The sequence below is a fragment of the Daphnia carinata genome, chromosome 8 (genome assembly GCF_022539665.2).
Source record: "Daphnia carinata strain CSIRO-1 chromosome 8, CSIRO_AGI_Dcar_HiC_V3, whole genome shotgun sequence".
Taxonomy (NCBI): domain Eukaryota; kingdom Metazoa; phylum Arthropoda; class Branchiopoda; order Diplostraca; family Daphniidae; genus Daphnia; species Daphnia carinata.
In genome coordinates this window covers 1,264,492-1,284,423 of record NC_081338.1, presented here as the reverse complement: position 1 = coordinate 1,284,423, position 19,932 = coordinate 1,264,492, and the positions used below count along the sequence as shown (strand labels likewise).

The 19,932-nt window shown below is 38.4% G+C and overlaps 1 protein-coding gene and 1 long non-coding RNA gene across 4 annotated transcripts in view; one reads left to right on the top strand and one right to left on the bottom strand.

The window, feature by feature from the left end:
- Window positions 1-6,916: 6,916 nt before the first annotated feature.
- Window positions 6,917-8,138, bottom strand: LOC130697266 (uncharacterized). 3 transcript variants are annotated; one of them, XR_009002797.2, is made up of 5 exons: window positions 8,029-8,138; window positions 7,786-7,970; window positions 7,516-7,728; window positions 7,244-7,446; window positions 6,917-7,185 (listed from the first exon to the last, which is right to left on the bottom strand). It is a non-coding gene; the product is annotated as an uncharacterized LOC130697266 (long non-coding RNA). The 3 variants fall into 3 exon arrangements; XR_009002796.2 differs by having other exon boundaries at window positions 6,919-7,185; window positions 7,516-7,733; XR_009002795.2 differs by having other exon boundaries at window positions 7,516-7,970.
- An 8,042-nt stretch (window positions 8,139-16,180) lies between these two features.
- Window positions 16,181-19,932, top strand: part of LOC130697261 (myb-like protein Q) — a 16,285-nt gene continuing 12,533 nt past the window's right edge. Inside the window, exons 1-8 of the mRNA XM_059496557.1 lie at window positions 16,181-16,600; window positions 16,658-16,811; window positions 16,877-17,390; window positions 17,454-17,879; window positions 17,942-18,010; window positions 18,085-18,177; window positions 18,290-19,694; window positions 19,753-19,880. Of these exons, the coding sequence (XP_059352540.1) occupies window positions 16,722-16,811; window positions 16,877-17,390; window positions 17,454-17,879; window positions 17,942-18,010; window positions 18,085-18,177; window positions 18,290-19,694; window positions 19,753-19,880 (2,725 nt within the window). The 5' untranslated portion in view covers window positions 16,181-16,600; window positions 16,658-16,721. The remainder of the gene's footprint in view (window positions 16,601-16,657; window positions 16,812-16,876; window positions 17,391-17,453; window positions 17,880-17,941; window positions 18,011-18,084; window positions 18,178-18,289; window positions 19,695-19,752; window positions 19,881-19,932) is intronic.

Sequence of the window (19,932 nt, the reverse complement as noted above, 5' to 3'; positions counted from 1 at the left end):
AACAAAACAAAAAAAAACAAAAAAAAGTAAAATATAAAAAAAAAAATATCCTCTGTACATGAGAGGAACACACAAAAAAAAACGATGCCGTCAAAAGCGAGCAACAGGCCGTAAGCAAAAAAAAAAAAAAAAAAAGAAAGGCCTTACGTCACGGCTTCGCACCGAAGTTCTTTTCTTGCCCCCGCAAAAAAAAAAAGGAGGAGAGCAACCAAGAGGAACTTCTCAAAACGTGATACGTACCGCCGATATGGTCGCTCAAAAAAAGAAAAAGAGAGAAAAACAAAAAAAAATGTCTCTCGACCAAAACGTGTGGGCCGTCTCAAAAAGGAAGAAAAAAAAAGGAGACGGAACGCACAGCACAAAGCGGGGCGGGCCAATGGCACGCCGAAAAAAAAGAAATACAATTCTAACTACACACAGTCAGAAAAATCATACACTGGAATTGTTTATTTAATAGCCCGTGGCTATAGGTGACAGGGGTTGAAATACTTACCTGTACCGTTCCTCTACTCTCCAACAAAGGCGTCGCGGCGGGATGGGATCCACTCCCCTTCGGCGTCAGCAAGGGCAATCCACAATGGCGGCGATCAAGTACGCAAAAATATCCTTCTCACGTGGGCGGCAGGCGGGTCCGATGTGGGCGACTTTGTAAAAGTCGTTCGATTGCCTACTAATATCCCTCTTCTGACACCAATTGATACGGATGTAGCCGACGCTGGACCCCAAAACCGGGACAGCGAGACAGGTAGCCGCGTAGACTTTAGGATAGAAGGGTAATTCCAAAGCTCAGGCGAGACGAAGTGTATTTGTCAGGTTAACACTTTCACAAGTTCGACACAATTACACACAAGTACGCGAAGGGAAGCCAGCGATAGCGCAAAGCTCCTTCTTTCAACCACACAGTAGACGGCGAGATCACAGACTGCTTTGCGAAACTGCGAGCAGACAACCCGTCGCCTACTCTCCGGTTGGCCATCTATTGAGGGGAGATCTAATCGGGACACGAGAAGGGGATACATGACAATAGGTATGGGTTATGACACTTGTAACACTACCCATTTGTTTAACTGAGACTGACAAGCCTACCCCTTCGCTGAACACCGACATATCTACCTCTCCGATTAATACAGTTTGACATATCTACCCCTTTGATTAATACAGTCCGACACACCTACCCCTTTAATTAATACAGTCCGACATACCTACCCTTTCGATTAATTCAGTCCGATATTTCTACTCCTTCGCTGGAAATTGATCGACACATCTACCCCTTCGTTAATGCACCCTGGCGCACCTACTCATGCGGTTAAAGCAGTCCGACATTCCTACTGTAAGGTTCTCATAACCGTTTATTATACCCCAGTACAAGTGCACACTGTGACAGAGCAAAGGCAACTCCGATTAATGATTAAGAAACACGGGTTTATATACCAGTAAGGGGCTACAGCAGCGCACGTCATGGTGATAATTAGCATCACGCTTAGACGGCGGGGGCGTGACAAGGTTATGGCGCGATGGCTGTATACCACGCGCCATACCCAACTCCGTGTCATGGAGGCGCTGCGCTAAACATACTCAGAGCGGCTCCTATTCGATAGGTGGTGACGTAGTGTGTACACTACGCGTCGCACCTACGTCAAGGATAGCATAGGCTACCGTCAAGTAGGCTATTCATGAAAGTGTATATTGACTCATTACACTACCCATTCGTATTAAATATCCGACTTACCTACCCCTTCGTTTAAATAGAGCCCGACGCACTTACCCCTTAGTTATAGGACTTTTTAAAAATGTATTTAGACTGGTTCAGTCTACCTCTGATAAGCAGCAACCGTTTGAATCTCTTTTTGTTCGTAAGAAGATAAGATGAGGAAACGAGATGATTCCGCTTACCCTACTGTTTGCATTGTTTGATCAGCTTTAATATTTTTATTATACTATGAAGTAGATTACAAAATATTCAATGAAGAATTTTCCTGTCTAGTTTGTATTCTGGCCACCGTCTCCATACTGCAATTCATTGCTTCGAAACAAAAAATATTAATGACCTAATTTTTCTGTTTCTATACGTGCCATATTATGCCGTTTCCATAAAATAAGCTGAAGTCTAAAACTCTAAGCGGAACTGGGAATATTGATAGAAAAGATTGTTTTATTTTGTATATTATGTGATTTTAACTTAGTAATAACCCATACGAGGCGGAAGAGGCAAAGAAGGTGGGGGAGGTGATTGGGATTCCTCCTGTTGCCGAATGTTTGTTTTCTTTTCCTGGCATTGCCAACACTACTTTTATTCCTTTCTGAATCTGTTGTCAAAATGTTTTCCATCTGTAAAGGCGATTTGCATTACGCCTTTCTTCTTGGTAGGGGAGACCAGGGCTAATCGGGACACGGGTTAGTTGGGAGTAGCTATGTTTTACAAAAACGGTTAATTAAAAAATTATGAAATTTACACATCATATTTGTTAACTACATGGGCATTTGGGGATGAGTTTTTGTGGTAAAGGTAGCATCCGTTATTGAGATACGGCCATAAGAAATTTTTAAGGGTTCGTAAAATTATGTTGCGCTCTATTAAAATATTTATTTACGGCTACGTCATTTGATGTAAAATTTTGCAAAAAATAGAGTGAAATCCACTGTTAATTTTCACACATTTCTTTGGTTTAAAAAAGAATTCTGAAACGGTTTGCTGAAAATCACACATTTTCAAAGACACCACCCATGGAGCAGGTTGGGACAACAAATTCTGGGGTAAAATGGGACGGGATAAAGCTTTTCCGTGGCCGAATATGTAAATTCCTTTCTTGCCACTATGTGAAAGTTTGTCCAAACAATATTAGAACTCAGCTGTGATTTTATATTTTGTATTTTCATCATTCGTATTTCAGTAAAAAAAAAAAAAAAGTTTTTTTGACGGTGACCTCACTTTTTGTCGTTTCATCTTGTCAATTTTCTAGTCTCTGGCAATTTTATAAAATTCTCGCAGATTGATTAAACGAACCATGCCAAACTATATACTGGCTGGTTTGTAATGAGACAACGTACTTGGAAACTTTTTTTTACAAAATTGTAGGACCAGCCAGTAGCATGATATTAGCTCTGTCCTGAGTTACCCCATGTCCGTCCCAAGTTACCCCGGTCATCGAAAACTGATAAACTATCGTGTTAATGTTCGAATTTGAATGAAAGGCTTTATGTGAATTCCAAGAAATATGTCATTTGGCATACGAACATCGATATCCTCTTGTGATATATCAGTATGGTAATATTCAAGACTAACACCGATAATCGATAGCATTACAGAAAAACTATAATTGTTTCTCGTGACATCGCATACTTATATTATCATATGAAATTTTAGTACCATCAACTCAAATACCAGCATGGGTAAACATTGAAAAAACCGTTATGGAAAAATTGTAAAAGTAAAAATAGGAATGAAGTATTTGATGTATAATTGAATTATGAGTAAATTATGGATTGGCGGAGAAAAAGGCCCAGACGAAAAAGGCCCGCAAAAAAGGCCCATACGAAAAAGGCCCACACGAAAAAGGCCCACTTTTTTCCAAATTTAAAAGTGGGCCTTTTTCTCCATTAAACTGGGCCTTTTTCTCCGCTCAATTTCCATGTTCCTACAAACTTTATATTTGTTTCCAAAATGTATTTCCAACTTTCTATTCCGTGGAAGTTGGAATGTACCGTTGATGAAACCGCTGTTGCTGAAACCGTTACCTTCTATAAGGTTTGCCGAGGTCAAACAATGTTAGCGTATGTACGCTAGTTAATCTTTGATTATTTATTCGGTAGCAATCTGATTTCGGATTATGTTAGTATTTATATATTGCTAATATCCCGTTAAATAAAGTTCATTTTTCACAATTTTTGTTTATTGAACTACTATCGCTTCTTCAAATATAATATAAGAAATAAATGTTTTTCGCACTTAGCCTTGTTCTGTGCACCTTTTTTGATCATTTCCCAAAACCCCAGTCCATCTCCCTTATAACTTCCCTTTGTCGATACTTATGCCATAGGTAAAGACCACTGATTCGTTGTGAATACGGAAACTGAATGAGTTCCGCGGGGCTTTTGTGGTTGCTGGGAACAAAGATATGTTAACACGAAGACTAGTTTATTATTATTAACATTTGATGAATAATTTTTATAGGAATAATATTATAAACTTCAACTATCGTTTGAGGCAAGGACAAAAAAAAGTATATTATAATTCAATATTGATTCTCGTACCATTTATTACCTTATCACACTTTCAATTCTTTTCACAATTACAAAGAGCCAAATAAATATATTGAAATCATAATCAACTGCTATAACTATGCCAGGCGGTAGCTGCTGACTGTTATCTTTTCAGCAAAGCGAGGGCAGTATAAGCAGAATAAGTATCTAAATAATCGTATAAAGGGTAGTACAAAAAACAAACGTAGTAAAAAAAAACTCTTACGATTGTCTATTGAAATTTTAAAAAATGTAAATTTTTTTATTACAAAATCAACAAAATTTTGGTACTTTGTTATTGTTAATGCCAGGGTTGGACTATCGCGATAATAAAAAGTATCGCGATACTACCGGTACCGGTACCGCGATATTTCTTTTTTAAAAGTATCGGTACCGGTATCGGATCATAAATTTTGACTTGCGATCCCGATACTTTTAATACGTGGCGCCATCTAGGATTAAAAAGTTTGACTACTTTTTCTACCATCAGATGGCTCACTGTAACCTAAAATCTTCTTATCGTCACAGTGCGTCTTTTACTGCAGCCTATTTCGTGTGGTCACATTGTTACCGTCAATTCAGAATTTGTTCTTCTGCAAACAATTAGAATTTCAATTAGAAAGATTTTCTGTCAATTAGATATTTCCTAGATTTGGCATGCCTCCAAAAAAATCACAGTAAGTTTTTACAGATATTAGTTGACAGGATATATATCGTTTCATTTCGTGTTTTCAGGAACGTGAAACGGAATTTGCAAACGAGCGATTCTTCTGTTAAGAAAACTTGGAATTCCTCAAAGCACAAGGTTTCCATAAACAATATGAACAAAGATGCATTGCCTGCAGAAAGTAAGTTCAAATGTGTGTTCTACTGTCTTCAATAGAAATTACTATTGACCTTAGTATTGTAGGTTCACTATTGTTCGATCAGCTAATGTTTCTATCACGCCCTGCTCAACATTCCTCGATTCGGAGGTCGGAGAAAAAGGCCCAGACGAAAAAGGCCCAGACGAAAAAGGCCCAGACGAAAAAGGCCCGCGAAAAAGGCCCAGACGAAAAAGGCCCATACGAAAAAGGCCCACTTTTTTCCAAATTCAAAAGTGGGCCTTTTTCTCCATTGGACTGGGCCTTTTTCTCCGCTCAATTTCCATTTTCTTACAAACTTTATGTTTGTTTCGAAAATTGTATTTCCCACCTCCTATTCCGTGGAATTTGGAGTGTACAAAGGTTGCTGAAACCGTGATTTTCTTTAAGGTTTGCAGAGATCAAACAATGTTAGCGTTTGTACGCTAGTTAATCTTTGATTATTTATTCGGTTGCAATCTAATTTCGGATTATATTAGTATTTATATATTGCTAATATCCCTTTTAATAAAGTTCATTTTTCACAATTTTTGTTTATTGAACTACCATCGCTTTTTTAAATGTAATACAAAAAATAAATGTTTTTCGCACTTAGCCTTGTTCTGTCCACCCTCTTTCATTATTCCCCCAACCCCTAGTCCATCTCCCATATAGCTTCTTTTTGTCGATACTTATGCCATAGGTAAAGACCACTGATTCGTTGGGAATACGGAAACTGAATGAGTTCCGCGGGGCTTTTGTGGTTGCTGGGAACAAAAATATATGTTACCACGAAGACCAGTTTATTATCATTAACATTTGATAAATAATGTTTATAGGAATAATATTACAAACTTAAATTATCGTCTGAGGCAAGGACCAAAACAAAGATTATGTAATTCAATATTGATTCTAATACCATTTATTCCTTATACATTTTCAATTCTTTTAACAATTACAAAGAGCCCAATAAATACATTAAAATCATAACCTACTGCTATAAATGATTCTGTTCGTTCTTCGTGTCCTGTTTTCACCTTTTTCACATTTTCAAGCAGCTATTGATTACCTAATTACACATCACATAATACATTGAGATATAAGGAAGCTTTACACTTTACGTTAACAAAGCTACTAATAATGACAAATCAATTTTCTACCATGAAGGACTTTTTTTTAAAATGAGAGTCTGTTATTAGTGAAGACACTAAACCTTTTTAAATGAATCTAAGATATTTTTTCTTCAAATTTTCCACGATCATGGAAGGCATGCCAGTGTATTTTTCTATAAAACTATCACGACATGGCTGCACATGAAAGAACAAGAGTTTAGCTCATCCATGAGTCAGTATCAGTCTTTAATACGGTAAATTTGCCTTTTTTCTTTAGTTTATTCACTTTATGTTCTTTCTTTTCAGTTTTATTTTTCTTAATGTTGGCTTTTCTCTTTTTCTGTTGTTATTCCTTTCTCTTTTCCTTTTCTTCGATTCGTTCAGCGCAATTTATGTTACTTTCTGATTTGATCTCGTTCATTAATTGATTTGGCAAGCAATTCCACATAGTCTCTTACCTATTGCAATACAGAAAGGTTAAAAGTTTTGAAGATCTTACAAATATTTTTGTCAAATTGAAAGTTTACCTGAAAACCTTCAGCTATTTGCAGAGCACCATTTCATGCCTGTTTCTCTTCAATGCTTCTTGCATTCTCAGCTTCAGCTTGGCCTACCAAGATATTCATTTTTGGTTTAAGTTTTATTTTCTTTCATTTTAATCGTTGCCACTTCTGGATAAAAAGTGGTCTTTTTCAGAATGGGTGAAGAATTAGATAGTTCTCCAAAATCAAATTTGCTGGAAACTAGGCAGCCTTCACTGTTAAAAATTGGTGTTGCCAGTGTACTTGCTAGTCTTGGTTCAGGAATTTCTGTTTGAACAAACTCTGAAAGACCAGAGGTTGATGACACAGATACTGCCTTGGTGGCTCGAGCATGTTTGGCAATTCAGGACCTCTTCTTCTTACTTTTTCTTTTTAATTTCTTCTTCATTCCCTCTAACTTCCGTTTAAATTGGATTTTCGTTGTCTTATCAGACAATTCCAGCTTTTCCTCTGAAAATCAATGGAATAAACTGGCCGGTCTTCCTTAAATGTAAATGTTAACACATACCTGTTAAGTGTGAGGCGTTCATTCAGTTTATGTTCTTTCTTCTCAGTTTTCTTTTTCTTAATGTTGGCTTTTCTCGTTTTCTGTTGTTATTCCTTTCTCTTTTCCTATTCTTCGATGCGTTCAGCCAACTTCTTTTTACTATCTGATTTGATTTCATCTTGTTTCATAATAGATTTAGCAAGCCATTCCACATTGTTTTTTACCTATTGCAATACAGAAAGGTTAAAATTATTTAAGATCTTACAAATATGTATGTCAAATTGAAAGGTTACCTGAAAACCTTCAGCTCTTTGCAAAGCACCTTTTCATGCCTGTTTCTCTTCAATACTTCTCACATTCCAACTTCAGCTTGGCCATCCAAGATTTTCACTTTGGCTTTGAGTTTTTTTTTATCGTTGCTACTTTTCAATCTAAAGTGTTCTTGTTCAGAATGGGTGAGGGATTAGATAGTTCTCCTAAATCAAATTTGCTGAATACTAGGCAGCCTTCGCTGTTGAAAATTGGTGTTAGCGGTGTACTTGTTGGTCTTGGTTCAGGAATACCTGTTTTGACAAACTCTGTGGGATCAGAGGTTGATGACACTGATGCTGCCTCGGTGGCTTGTGCAAGTTGGGCAATTCAGGACCACTTCTTGTTATTTTTCTTTTTTAATTTCTTCTTCTTCAATTTTTCTAACTCCTTTTAAGTTTGGTTTTCATTGTTCTATCAGACAAATCCAGCCTTTTCCCTGAAAATAGATGGAATAAGCTGGCCCGTCTTCCTTAAACGTAAAGACTAACACATACCTGTTAAGTGTGAGGTGTTAGCTGCTAGACATTCTTCCTGTTCAACACCAACCTTATTGCTATTGAGATCGTCAACTGTAGATACACTTTCAATTGGAATGTTGGTCAATAGTATCGCGATACATTCATAACCAAAACTGCCTCTCGTGTCATAATCTTTAAACTTTATTATATTTACCTTGGTCTCTCAAGATTATCGTGGGTCACTCCATAGATCACACTATACGAACCTAGCCTATTGTTATTTTCTTTAGAGAACGACATTTTCAAGCCAAATCTAGCTTCAGGACGCCTCCACTAGAGGGCAGTATAAGCAGATGGAAAGCATTAACCAGGGTTGGAAGCGATACTTTAAAAAAGTATCGGTATCGCGGTACCGATACTTCAATTTTCGAAAAATGTATCGCGATACTATTTTCAAGTATCGCACGCGTTACCGATACCGATACTTTTACTTTCTTTCACGCCATCTAGGAGTGAATTTTGTTACTAAGAAAATTTTTCGATAGATGGCGTTAAACAACATTTCCGCTATCTCAGTTTTATTGTTACTTACGCTTTGTCTTATCAGTTGACTAACAGAATATAAATGCAATAATAGTATATATTTTTTGTATTTGTTTTATTGTTTCTTCTTATTGCAAATCATTTTTTACTTTCACAAACAACATTTTCTCAAAATTTCTTAAAACGTCTTTACTTGCAATGAGATTTAAGGTGTGGCTAGCGCATCGGCGATGGGTAGGAAGAGAATAAATGTCATGTGTGCTTTCATTTTCACATAAAGCCTCAGTAATTGGAATGAAGTCGTCAGGTTCGTCTTCAATTCCAGGGGAAAATTCGGGGTACTCCTCTTCCTCAGAAATTTCAAGTGCGCATGATGTAGGATCAATGCTCTTTTCGGCGTCGCTCTCTGAAAAATCGGATTCGATGTCATCCCTAATATGGAAGTATCATTTTCTCCTCGGTATATCTCTACATACATTATACAACAACATAAATTAATTTCATCCCACCAGTTTATCAATATAAAATTAAAAATATCCTACGAATAGGCTAGCAAAACTTCAAGTTAATAATTTCATACAAGTTTACATAACACAAGAAGAGAATTTACTTTCTTACCTGGTCGATCATCAGACACATTTAACTGGGCAGCTGATTCAGGTAGCTGAATCGAGGAATGTTGAGCAGGGCGTGATAGAAACATTAGCTGATCGAACAATAGTGAACCTACAATACTAAGGTCAATAGTAATTTCTATTGAAGACAGTAGAACACACATTTGAACTTACTTTCTGCAGGCAATGCATCTTTGTTCATATTGTTTATGGAAACCTTGTGCTTTGAGGAATTCCAAGTTTTCTTAACAGAAGAATCGCTCGTTTGCAAATTCCGTTTCACGTTCCTGAAAACACGAAATGAAACGATATATATCCTGTCAACTAATATCTGTAAAAACTTACTGTGATTTTTTTGGAGGCATGCCAAATCTAGGAAATATCTAATTGACAGAAAATCTTTCTAATTGAAATTCTAATTGTTTGCAGAAGAACAAATTCTGAATTGACGGTAACAATGTGACCACACGAAATAGGCTGCAGTAAAAGACGCACTGTGACGATAAGAAGATTTTAGGTTACAGTAGAACCATCTGATGGTAGAAAAAGTAGTCATACTTTTTAATCCTAGATGGCACCACGTATTAAAAGTATCGGGATCGCAAGTCAAAATTTATGATCCGATACCGGTACCGATACTTTTAAAAAAGAAATATCGCGGTACCGGTACCGGTAGTATCGCGATACTTTTTATTATCGCGATAGTCCAACCCTGACTGTTTGAAATTGTAGGCCAGTAAGGCGAAGTTGGATTATACATTCAACAGATGTCACCCATGATTCTAACTTGTATTACTAAAGCAAATTTTACTATCCATTTCAACTTACAGAAAAACCATCTAATAGACACTGCTGCTTACACTGCTGCACATAATCCTTGTGGGGTATGCGTAATCAACACCATACATACTGCTTTTATTTCGTGTGAGCACACCCGATGTGGAACATGTGCAGAGCATGTCGGCTCTTTTTGCAGATTTTGCTGGGCGCCCATTCAACGAATTTTAAGGATTTTGTTCAATGAATTCTCACGGTTAATATGATAACAACGTGTGCTTGGTGATGTATATTAAAATCAGAACAACGTTTCATAAGTATAATTGTTCATTATGACTCTTATGAATAAAATAATTTTCACCAAAAATATATTAGATGAATTAGTAAATATCACCATCAGTAAAGTAATATTTTACAGCCAGAATGTATAAATATTTCATAAGAAAAAATGTTACAGGTTGTAATAAGTATCATAGATAATGATGATAAGTGAAGGAATGATAATTATAAGTAAAAAGTTTCAGATGTAACGAGAACTGGTAAATAACAGAAGACAATACAGCGGAATTGTTGGTAGAAAGGTATGGGTGTAGAAGAAAGGGCTGGTCTTTCGGCTCGTTTTTCTGAGGGTTCTACAGGTTAGAATTGTAAGTTATTATTTGTAGTATTATTTGTAGGGCAGTCACGGCAACACAATTATTGTCGTTCTTCGAAAGAAAAACATATCCAGCGTTTCTCGCACAAGTCGGCTATCATTTCCCCTGTCCACAATCCCCAAACGAACCAAAAGGCATAAGTAGTTTCGTTCGTCATTTCAAGGAAACGAATAATAGTATGGAGACGATAACCTGGATAGGAATTTTCTAAGGACATTCTTCATTGAATATTTTCCAGTCTGCCTTTGTAACCCCTTTCATAGCACCATAATATTGTTAAAGCTGATCAAATACCCGTACATAACGTTAAGCTTACCCAAGCTTTGAGTTAGCTTTGATTGCGACCGCTCTGTAAGGAATGGCCAGTCGGCACTGCTTTCCCAACACCGACCCTGGTTCCCACGGAGGACTTTAACCTCCGAGAACCGGCCATACCCTTTTCACACCTTAGCGTTAAATTTACATGGTAAAATTCCCTACCTTTCCTGAAGTGTTAAATAATTCGACCTTCCACTTTCCTATAAAATGTTCCCCCGAAAAACCTGTAGAACCAGTTAGTTTTGTGAGTCGGAATGAATAAGTACTCTGTATTAAGTGCGTGCTCAATAAAAAAAACTTTGTTGTTTTATTCCGCCGCCAGTCGCCGCTTCTGCCATGAGCCCAATGTAAGTAGACCACTACTCCTATCTATCTTTATTGTTTGTATTGCTTGTTCTCCACCATTTGTGGCCAAGCTTTACAGTTCCAACCCCCCCCCCCCCTCCAAGCTAACGATTTAGCTTAAATTTTGTATGATTTAAGCTTGGAAATTCAAGCTAACCGAGGCCCGCGCGTCGCTAGCTTAGATTAGGCAAAGCGAAAAATAGAAGGCTGTGGCTGCAATCGAACTCTGGTCTCCCCCACCACGGTCGGGTATTCTTTCCACGGGATCATTCTGTACATCTTATAATTACTATTTTTGAAAAATACAATAGAAATCTAGAAAAATACTTAAGTTTTTTCGACAACAGATCACCAACAGAATTTTAAAAACAAAGATAAAGTCGAAATTAAGATAAACTTTTTTCCCCTCAAAAGTAATTAAGCCAATTATGCTAAATGTTTTTTATTTTTAAATTTAAGTATGATTTGTTTATTTTTTTAAGAAAATGAATTATTGGAGATTAAACTTCTATCATAACTAATGCTTGTTTTTATTCTTTTCTTATGCTAAATAATATATATATTCCTAACTCCCATTTTTCTAGTTTACACTTTTTTTAATAGCTTAATTTTCGTAAGCTAAGAGGGGAAGCCTAACTCTATTAAATACAATATAATTCATGTTCTCCTGTAATTTAAATTAAAATAGGATAAGAAAAAAAAGTTTTGTGAACCATTTATCTAATGAGTTAACACCATCGGTTTTTTAAAAAGAGAAATGGATATAAGCCGCCGCTCTTACGTAATACATTGCCTACCGGATTGGAGGCCCATCGTTCCCCTTGGAACAAGGTAAATGAAATAGGACTATTTCTAAGGAGAAATAGGACTGATGCCGAGGAGATATAGGAATGATCCCATGGAGAAATAGGACTGTCCTAAAAGGTTTTAAAAGTCAGTCCTATTTCTCCCAGCCCTATTTCTCCAGTCCTATTTCGTTTCAGTCCTACCTCACCGGCTACTTAGGTTTGTCGGGCTCAACTAAACGAAGGGGTAGGTGTGTCGATCAGCTTTCAACAAAGGGTAAGGTATGTCGGTCTGTATTAATCGCTGGGGTAGGCGTGTCGTCCGGTTTCCGGTAAGAGAGGTAGATATGCCGGACTGTTTTAATTGAAGAGGTTGGTGTGTTGATCAATTTCCATCGAAGTAATAGGTATGTCGGACTGTGTTAATCGAAAGGGTAGGTGTGTCGATCAGTTTTAAACGAACGGGTAGGTATGTCTGTCTCAATAAAACAAAAGGATACATACGATGGCTGTAATTTACTATATTTATAATGGGGCAGATGCGACGGGAGCATTTTTAAATTTCTTATTGCGTACATGTGTCAAGGTAGCTTTGGCGGGAGATGTTTTTTCATTTTCTGCAGGGTTATGTATGTCGGGGTAGGTCTGTCGTTTTTTAGGGTACGTTAGTCGAAACCTCTAGGTACTTGTGACGGAGGGTAGCACTGTTCTCATGCCTGCACAATAGATAGCCAAACAGAACCCCAAGATACAAAATTCTTCACAGCTGGGGCATTCTATCATAGCTACGAAGCAGCAGAAATGCGAACCTCTGCAGTTAAAGGCATTAATTGCGTTCATGTCGACGGGCATGGCAATGTTTCTCTCACTCCATGAAAATGAAGTCACTCACACAATAGGGTTTAAAAAGATTTTATTCGTATCTATGCTTGGCATTAAAGTGATCTTAGTTGTCGCTGCTACGGGCCTTGGAGCCGTAGTGCACCTCGTAACGACAAAGTTTCATGTTCTGGAAATGAGATAGTGCAGTTAACTGGATAAGGGTAAGAAAACGCTCTACCTCCTAAACCTTATAGGTGAAACACAGTACGAAGAAATCGTTTTCTCAGCCCAAAGGTCTATACCAATGAACATCTGGCACCAACGAATGGCACATGTAAACGTAATAACAATGTAACAGATGGACTCGCAACGGTTAGTTGAAGGATTAACAATTTCACGAGACCAAGGTACACCAAGCTCTGTTTGTACAGGATGCGTGTATAGACAAATGCATCATCTTCCATTCCTCATTGGGGAGTAGGAGCTCCGCTACGTAATCACAGACCTAAAATTTGGGTTAGCATGAGATCTATTGATGCATTGGAGCAGCTAGAGCCACAACATTTCAAGGAAGCGATGCTAAGTGATAAGCATATAAGTGGCAACCGGCCATTCTTGATGAATACAATTCGGTAATCGAAAACGAAACCTGGTATGGTCGGATACCAAGTCGGATATTGAAGATAAGGGATATTTACAAGGACACTCCACAACGGTACGATGCCCAGTTAGTTGCTTAGAGCTACAAACGAAAATAGAGCATTAACTATGAAGAAACATATGCGCCTGTAGTCAAATCCTGCGCATCAAACTATCCAATGTATCAACCAATGATCTAAAAATGTCTAGCCCGACATTAAAACAACATTCCTTTAAGGGATTGCCAAGGAGCCTGAACGTTTTGTTCTGACCGACAAAGAGAAGGTGGTTTGCAAACTAAAGAAATTTATTTACGCTTAAAACATTCACCAGGAGCAGGGAACGAAAAATTCAACATTTTCTCTTGAAATTTGGACACGTTAGAACTACTGCTGATTCCTGTATATATTTTTGTCGCAGAGATGACACTTCAAATCGTGGAAATTTGCGTTGACGATGGTCTGACGTGTAGAAAAAGTGCCGAAACATTTTCCAATGTCCTAAACTACCTCCTGGCGTACATCCAAATGGAATGCGTTACTGAAATGTCTGGTGAGCGTCACGTAAAGACCATACTCCTTCATTTGGGGCAGCAACGGGATATCGCCTTCATGGCAAGGATCGCGTAATTTCTACGAAATTTCAGTATCTTATCGGGAGTGGATGGGGCCATCGCTTCGGCTTTTTGGTTCTGCCGATTGGGCTCTCTCCTGGGACTTTACATGTTATGATGCAGATACTTCAACCCGTACTGTTTGCCAACACCATCACAGTCCGTTCATCGTGACATTAAAATGACAACCAAGGTAGTCCTTGGGCCGGTTACCAATACTCCGGTTACTATCGTTAACATTACGTCACTTCCAACTTCGGCTGGAGTGCATTCACACAATGGCGAGAAGAAACCGCCCTCTTTTCACACCCCTAACCAGACCACTCCTTTGTAATGCTGTAGGTCCTTGTGGTAACCAAAAGAAGGACATGATCATCACGAATGTAATGTATGCAAAGTTACCCCGAACCCACATACTGTTATATTCACAACCGTATGGTCAACTAACATACAGTATGTTCCAAAAAAATCCGACTACCCCCCTTTAAAAAAATGCCCCCTATCAACGTATAGCTAAGTTACTTAGTAGTTTAGGTGGGTTATGTTAGGATATGTGAAAATGCGGAAAAAATGCAGTAGACGTTACCATAGAAACGAGACATGAATGAGCTCGTGTCTCGAATCGCTAAGGGGTGAGACAAATTGCCGGCAGGTAAAGCCAACAATTTTTACAAATCTACTAAAAATTGTATTTGTACTAGGCTACGAAGCTACGAGACTTTGGGATGAGAAGTCTTGTCTCCATGGTAACTAATTTAATGAATCATGGTATACGCGCCTTTTTCAAAATCTTTGTTCTTATGCGTTAAATTATTATAAAAATGGGGGTTGGATTATAAAACTGATACAGTTCATAAAAATGTTTCGCGAAAATAGCGCAAAAAAGTTAAGTATTGCGGAAAGAAGGTCTGTGGTATTGTTATGCCTAGCCGGGTACTCAATAAATCAAATTTCCCGAAAATGAATTGTTTTGCTCCTCGATTTTTGGTTGCATGCTCCCGACACTTGGACATCTGGTGACGATAGGACATCTGCCCATCGACGCTTGGGCTGCTATTTCTTGACCTTTCAGTCAATATGGTCATTTTCACTCAAATTCCTTTCTTCTGTTAGTTCGTTGAATTTAAATTTAAATTTGAATGTTAAATAAATTTTACGAGCTATCTTTTCTACTACGTAATTTTTTAGAAGTGTATAATAATCCAATAGAATATTATTAAATATGTAATAATCGAAGGTCATGCTAAAAAGTAACTAATAGTTTAATTGCAAGTGACAACTCACGTAATTATAATTATACTTTTCTTCTACAGTAGCAATATCTAAATTTATTACCTGATAAACCGTACTAAAATATCTACTAAATAACCACAAATTATTATGCATATCTATTCATTCAGTAAAAACAAAAAAAAAAGAGTCTAAACGTCTCTGGCATAAGAGTCTACTTGTTGTATAGTATAGCGCTTGCTTGGTTTAGCAACATTTCGTTGCGGTGGTCAAACATCGGGAACCAGTAGTTCAAGCGTCGCTAGACAGATGTCCTAGCGTCGTGAACCACTCGTCCAAGTGTCGAGTGTCAAAAGTCCTAGTGTCGGAAAACCTATAGTCCTTTTGCCAACTAGCCCAAAAGACTCTATCCCCAACTTACCGCCAGGGACTGGAAAAGAGATGAGATAAGAAAAGATTCACATTGATTGGTACAGCTCATGCCTGCCAAATGCGTCATGTGCTCGGAAACTGTACTGTCACATGCAATAACCGTATCAAATGATAGGTGATTCAGACTTCCTTGTTATCTAGAAGGCCATGCTACTCTGCAGATGTTCATTCGGTATAAAGTAGATTAGCGGATTCACCACTAATACGGAATGGCGCTGTAGCTGCGGTTTCCCTTTAGTTTGCTTTCTTCATCTTTTCTTTCATCAAGTTCCCCCTACCACTTACTTTCTGTGTGATGTTATTGGTAGGGACATGAGAGAATGGCCATCTGCCGGAGCCTAACTTCCCCTTGAACAAGAAGATCGCCTTTGGCGTTGGTTTACAGCCGGTTTACCTTCGGTTTTTTGCAGTTTCTGGGCAAACCTTGGGTTGTTACCACGGGCGCGCTTGTACTCACTATGGCTACTTTAAATATCTGAAGCTATTAAGTGTAGTTGTGTAAGAATCCGTAAGGATTTACTTAGTTTTTAGTTTGTCTCGAGCCTGTACCGCTGGATTGTTAGTAGAATTAGGCAACATCATCGAAAGTTAAGCCTTAAGCATCAAACAATATTCAACGCCAGATGGTGTGCTGACCAGATTAAAATTTGATCAGAAAAATTCAAAAATACGAGAAAAAAGGCAAGAAAAAGGTGGTTGACATGTCAATTTTAATCGTAAACGTCTTTCACCTACTAAAAATCTTTTGACAGTTGTGAAACAACAGTGTATGTCTTAAAACTTTCGGTGTAAAGTGTCCTTGTACAGCCATAAAACAGTGTAATCAATGTTAAGGTGAACTAATTAGACCTCCTTGTTTCAGAAATGTTTGCTACATCAAATTGTATGTAGTTATTTTATATACTTTGGAAACAGCTGAAATCATAAACAAAATCATCAAGCAGAAGAAAACGTAATGTATCCAACAAGAGAACAGTTTACTTGTGTTAGGTGTAAGGAAAAGGTTTTCACCTCTTGGAATGATTTTGAAAATCACCATGCCAAGGTAATTTTCAATAACAATGTTGCAAGAAAAAGAACAAGATAAATTCACTGTTTTTTTTATTATAGCATGCTGTCGATTTTACATTTTCTAAACTTCCGGTTGTAAAGTTGCAACAAATCCAAATTTCAAGTATCAAGTCGAAAATCCACAATCTATCCCCTATTGCCAACAGAAATATAGGCAGAAAATCACCTAATTCCATTGTGTCAAGATGCTCCAAGAATACAGGATCTCATACTAAGGAGCCAGAGTCTTCTGAAAGCAAACTAACAGAACAGGAAGACTTGCATGCTTGGCCAGGAAGTTGTGAATCTTCTAGTCCTGTGGCTTCACCAAGTAGTACACAAATTGGTGCTTTAAATAAAATAGTGTCACCTGCAAGCATGATAGCAGTGGAACTCCAAGTAGATTCAAATATCCTAGATCCAATATTCATTGAAAAACTAGGAGAGGAAATCAGTTTTTTGAACCAATCCTCAGTTGATTCTATAACTGAGGTTTGTGTGCAAAAGGATTCTTTACCAGAAGTTGTTCAATCATCAGATGTGAATCTACCAAGCTCTTCTAAATCTCCAATAGGTATCCTAACTAATCTATAGCTTTATACCTTTATGCAACTGGCTTTTAACTGTTTTCAAGCAGATTTTCAGGCCATTTCAGCAGATACCCCTGCAATAGAACAAACAATTCTACAAAATCTTACCACAGAGAAAAACCTAGCATTGTCACAACTTCTAAAAGACAAACCTGAAGATAAATCTGTTGAAATAAAGGGAAATGATGCATTAAATCCGGGAAATGAATCGCCAAAGGAAATAGAGCTACCAAAATCAAAGGGACAACTGCGTTTAGTTCCTTTTGAATCACTTTTGTCTCCATCTCGCTTGCCCGTCGATTGCACAGAGAAGGAAACAACGATAACTTCATTCCCTGTCTCGCCATCGAAGAGTCATAACAGAGAACATGCTATGGTTGTCATACCCGAAAGAAATCTGACAGAGTTAAATATCTCAGGCCAGACTGCATTGGTAACTCGTTCAGACTCTTTAAGATCCTCTCCTGTAAACCGTGAGTATTACTTAATTACTAGAAAACAATTGGTCTGTTAATTGTTTTGTCTTGCTTTTCAGCTGTGATGCAACAGCAGCAGCAAGTTTTGCAAATATCTCGATCAATTTTACCACCTGCAGTGATTAGAAGTACAAAGATTCCTTTTCTAAAAAGATAATTTGGCAGATTTAACAAAATGTTATTTCTTACTCATGCGCTCTAGCTATGCTTCCAAATCCTATATCGTCGATTTTGCCTCTGCCACAACAGCCGACCGCAACACAGTCGTACCAGTTTTATCACCCACTAGGACAAGGTTTCCATTTGCTTTTTTATTTTGTTTTATTTTATTTTATTTATGTTCTTTTTGCCATTGTGAACTCAACTTGACAAACCGATTTAACGATGGATCATGAATACGCTTACAGGTCGTCATCATCCACAGGTATATCAACAACAAAAGCAGCAGCAACAACAACAGCAGCAGCAACCAAAGCAACAACACCAGCAAAAACAACACCAGCAAAAACAACATAAACAGCACAAACAACAACAAGCATACAACGTACTACAATATCAACAACAACCAGTGTATCGACCACAGGGGATGACAGGTCAGCAACAGAGTTCGTACGCAACAGCCGTTCAGTATATCAACCGGCCTTCAAATCAACAAGAAATACGGTTTCCATCGCAATGCTACTCTACGCCTACCCGAGCTATCCAACCTAATGACTTCTGTAGAGCAAGTGTCAGTACAGCAATGACTTTTGCCAATCATGGCTCAGCACACATCCATGCAGTTTCCACTACCAGTTATCTTCACCAGACCACGAATAATCAAGTTCAGTCAGTACCATCTTCCAGCCATCCGCAATGTCAGTTTCCCATCAGTAACGACATTTACAATACTTCGTTACATCATACTAATAGCCCTTTGCCACATTACCCTGCTCAACCTTCTGCTCCTATCGTCCACCATGTTCAGTTGCAGATCCCATCTGCGCAGTCTACTCGACCATCTTTTTCGACAGCACAGACTACCGTCCGTCAACAAACAGTGGTGCATCCAGGTCAAGAAGCGCTGCGCCATGCTCTAACCAGTTTATCAGGAACCCCAATCCGTGCTCAGCAAATAATTCAACAACGCCCTGGATATGTTGGTATCCGGCCACATAGTATCCGGCCACAGACGTCCAATAATCTAAACTCAGGTAGTACACGTCCAACATCTCATGTGGCGCTCAGTTCGCAACCCGTGGGGATCGCTTTACCGTCTACATCTACGGCTTTTGTTGCGACTTCGTCAGCCATCCGTCTACCTCAACCATATCCAAGGCAGCAAACTTCAAGCGCACCAAGTCAGCCTGTTATGCAGAAACGACTTTTAACAGTCGAAGAAGGAATATCAGAAGTATGCCAACCTCCTCGTAAAATAGCCCGTGCGGAAGAAGAAGTTGCTGCCTCTACCTCGCAGCCCAGTGGAGACTGTGAAGTGCGAATTATTCAAAAGAAACAGACAGGTCTACCCGTCATTCAAAGCGTAGAAGGTGGAATTAACACGGTGATCATAAAAGCTAGTTCACAGGCCCTTCAAACGCCATCTGTTGCGTCACTGCTGAGTAATCCCAATATAACGGTCACACCGGCAAAAAATAAGGAAAATCAAGTCGCATCTGAAACCATTGCAAGTTTAAAAGCTACAAGTACCCCCACGTCAACAACAACTACCAGTACCAAAACTCCTGGTGCCATCACAATCGACTTAACAAACACAGCGTCTGTTTCACTGCAGCATCGTAACCCTTTGCAATGTCAAGTTTGCAACGAAACGTAATTATGGTTTAAATTTCTTTCGTTGTTCATATTTTTATCATTTCGATTGTTTTAGCTTCAGCTCTCAGTCGCTACTTAAAAACCATTTGGTACTTCATCTAAGAAAGGTACGTCCTGCCACTGTCCGGCCTACGAATAGTCCGCCAGTTGCCCGAAGTTTGGTTTTCCAATCAAACGTTGGAAGTACATTCTTCGACGTCGCGTACACGTACCCGAGTAGCCAGGGGGACAGACT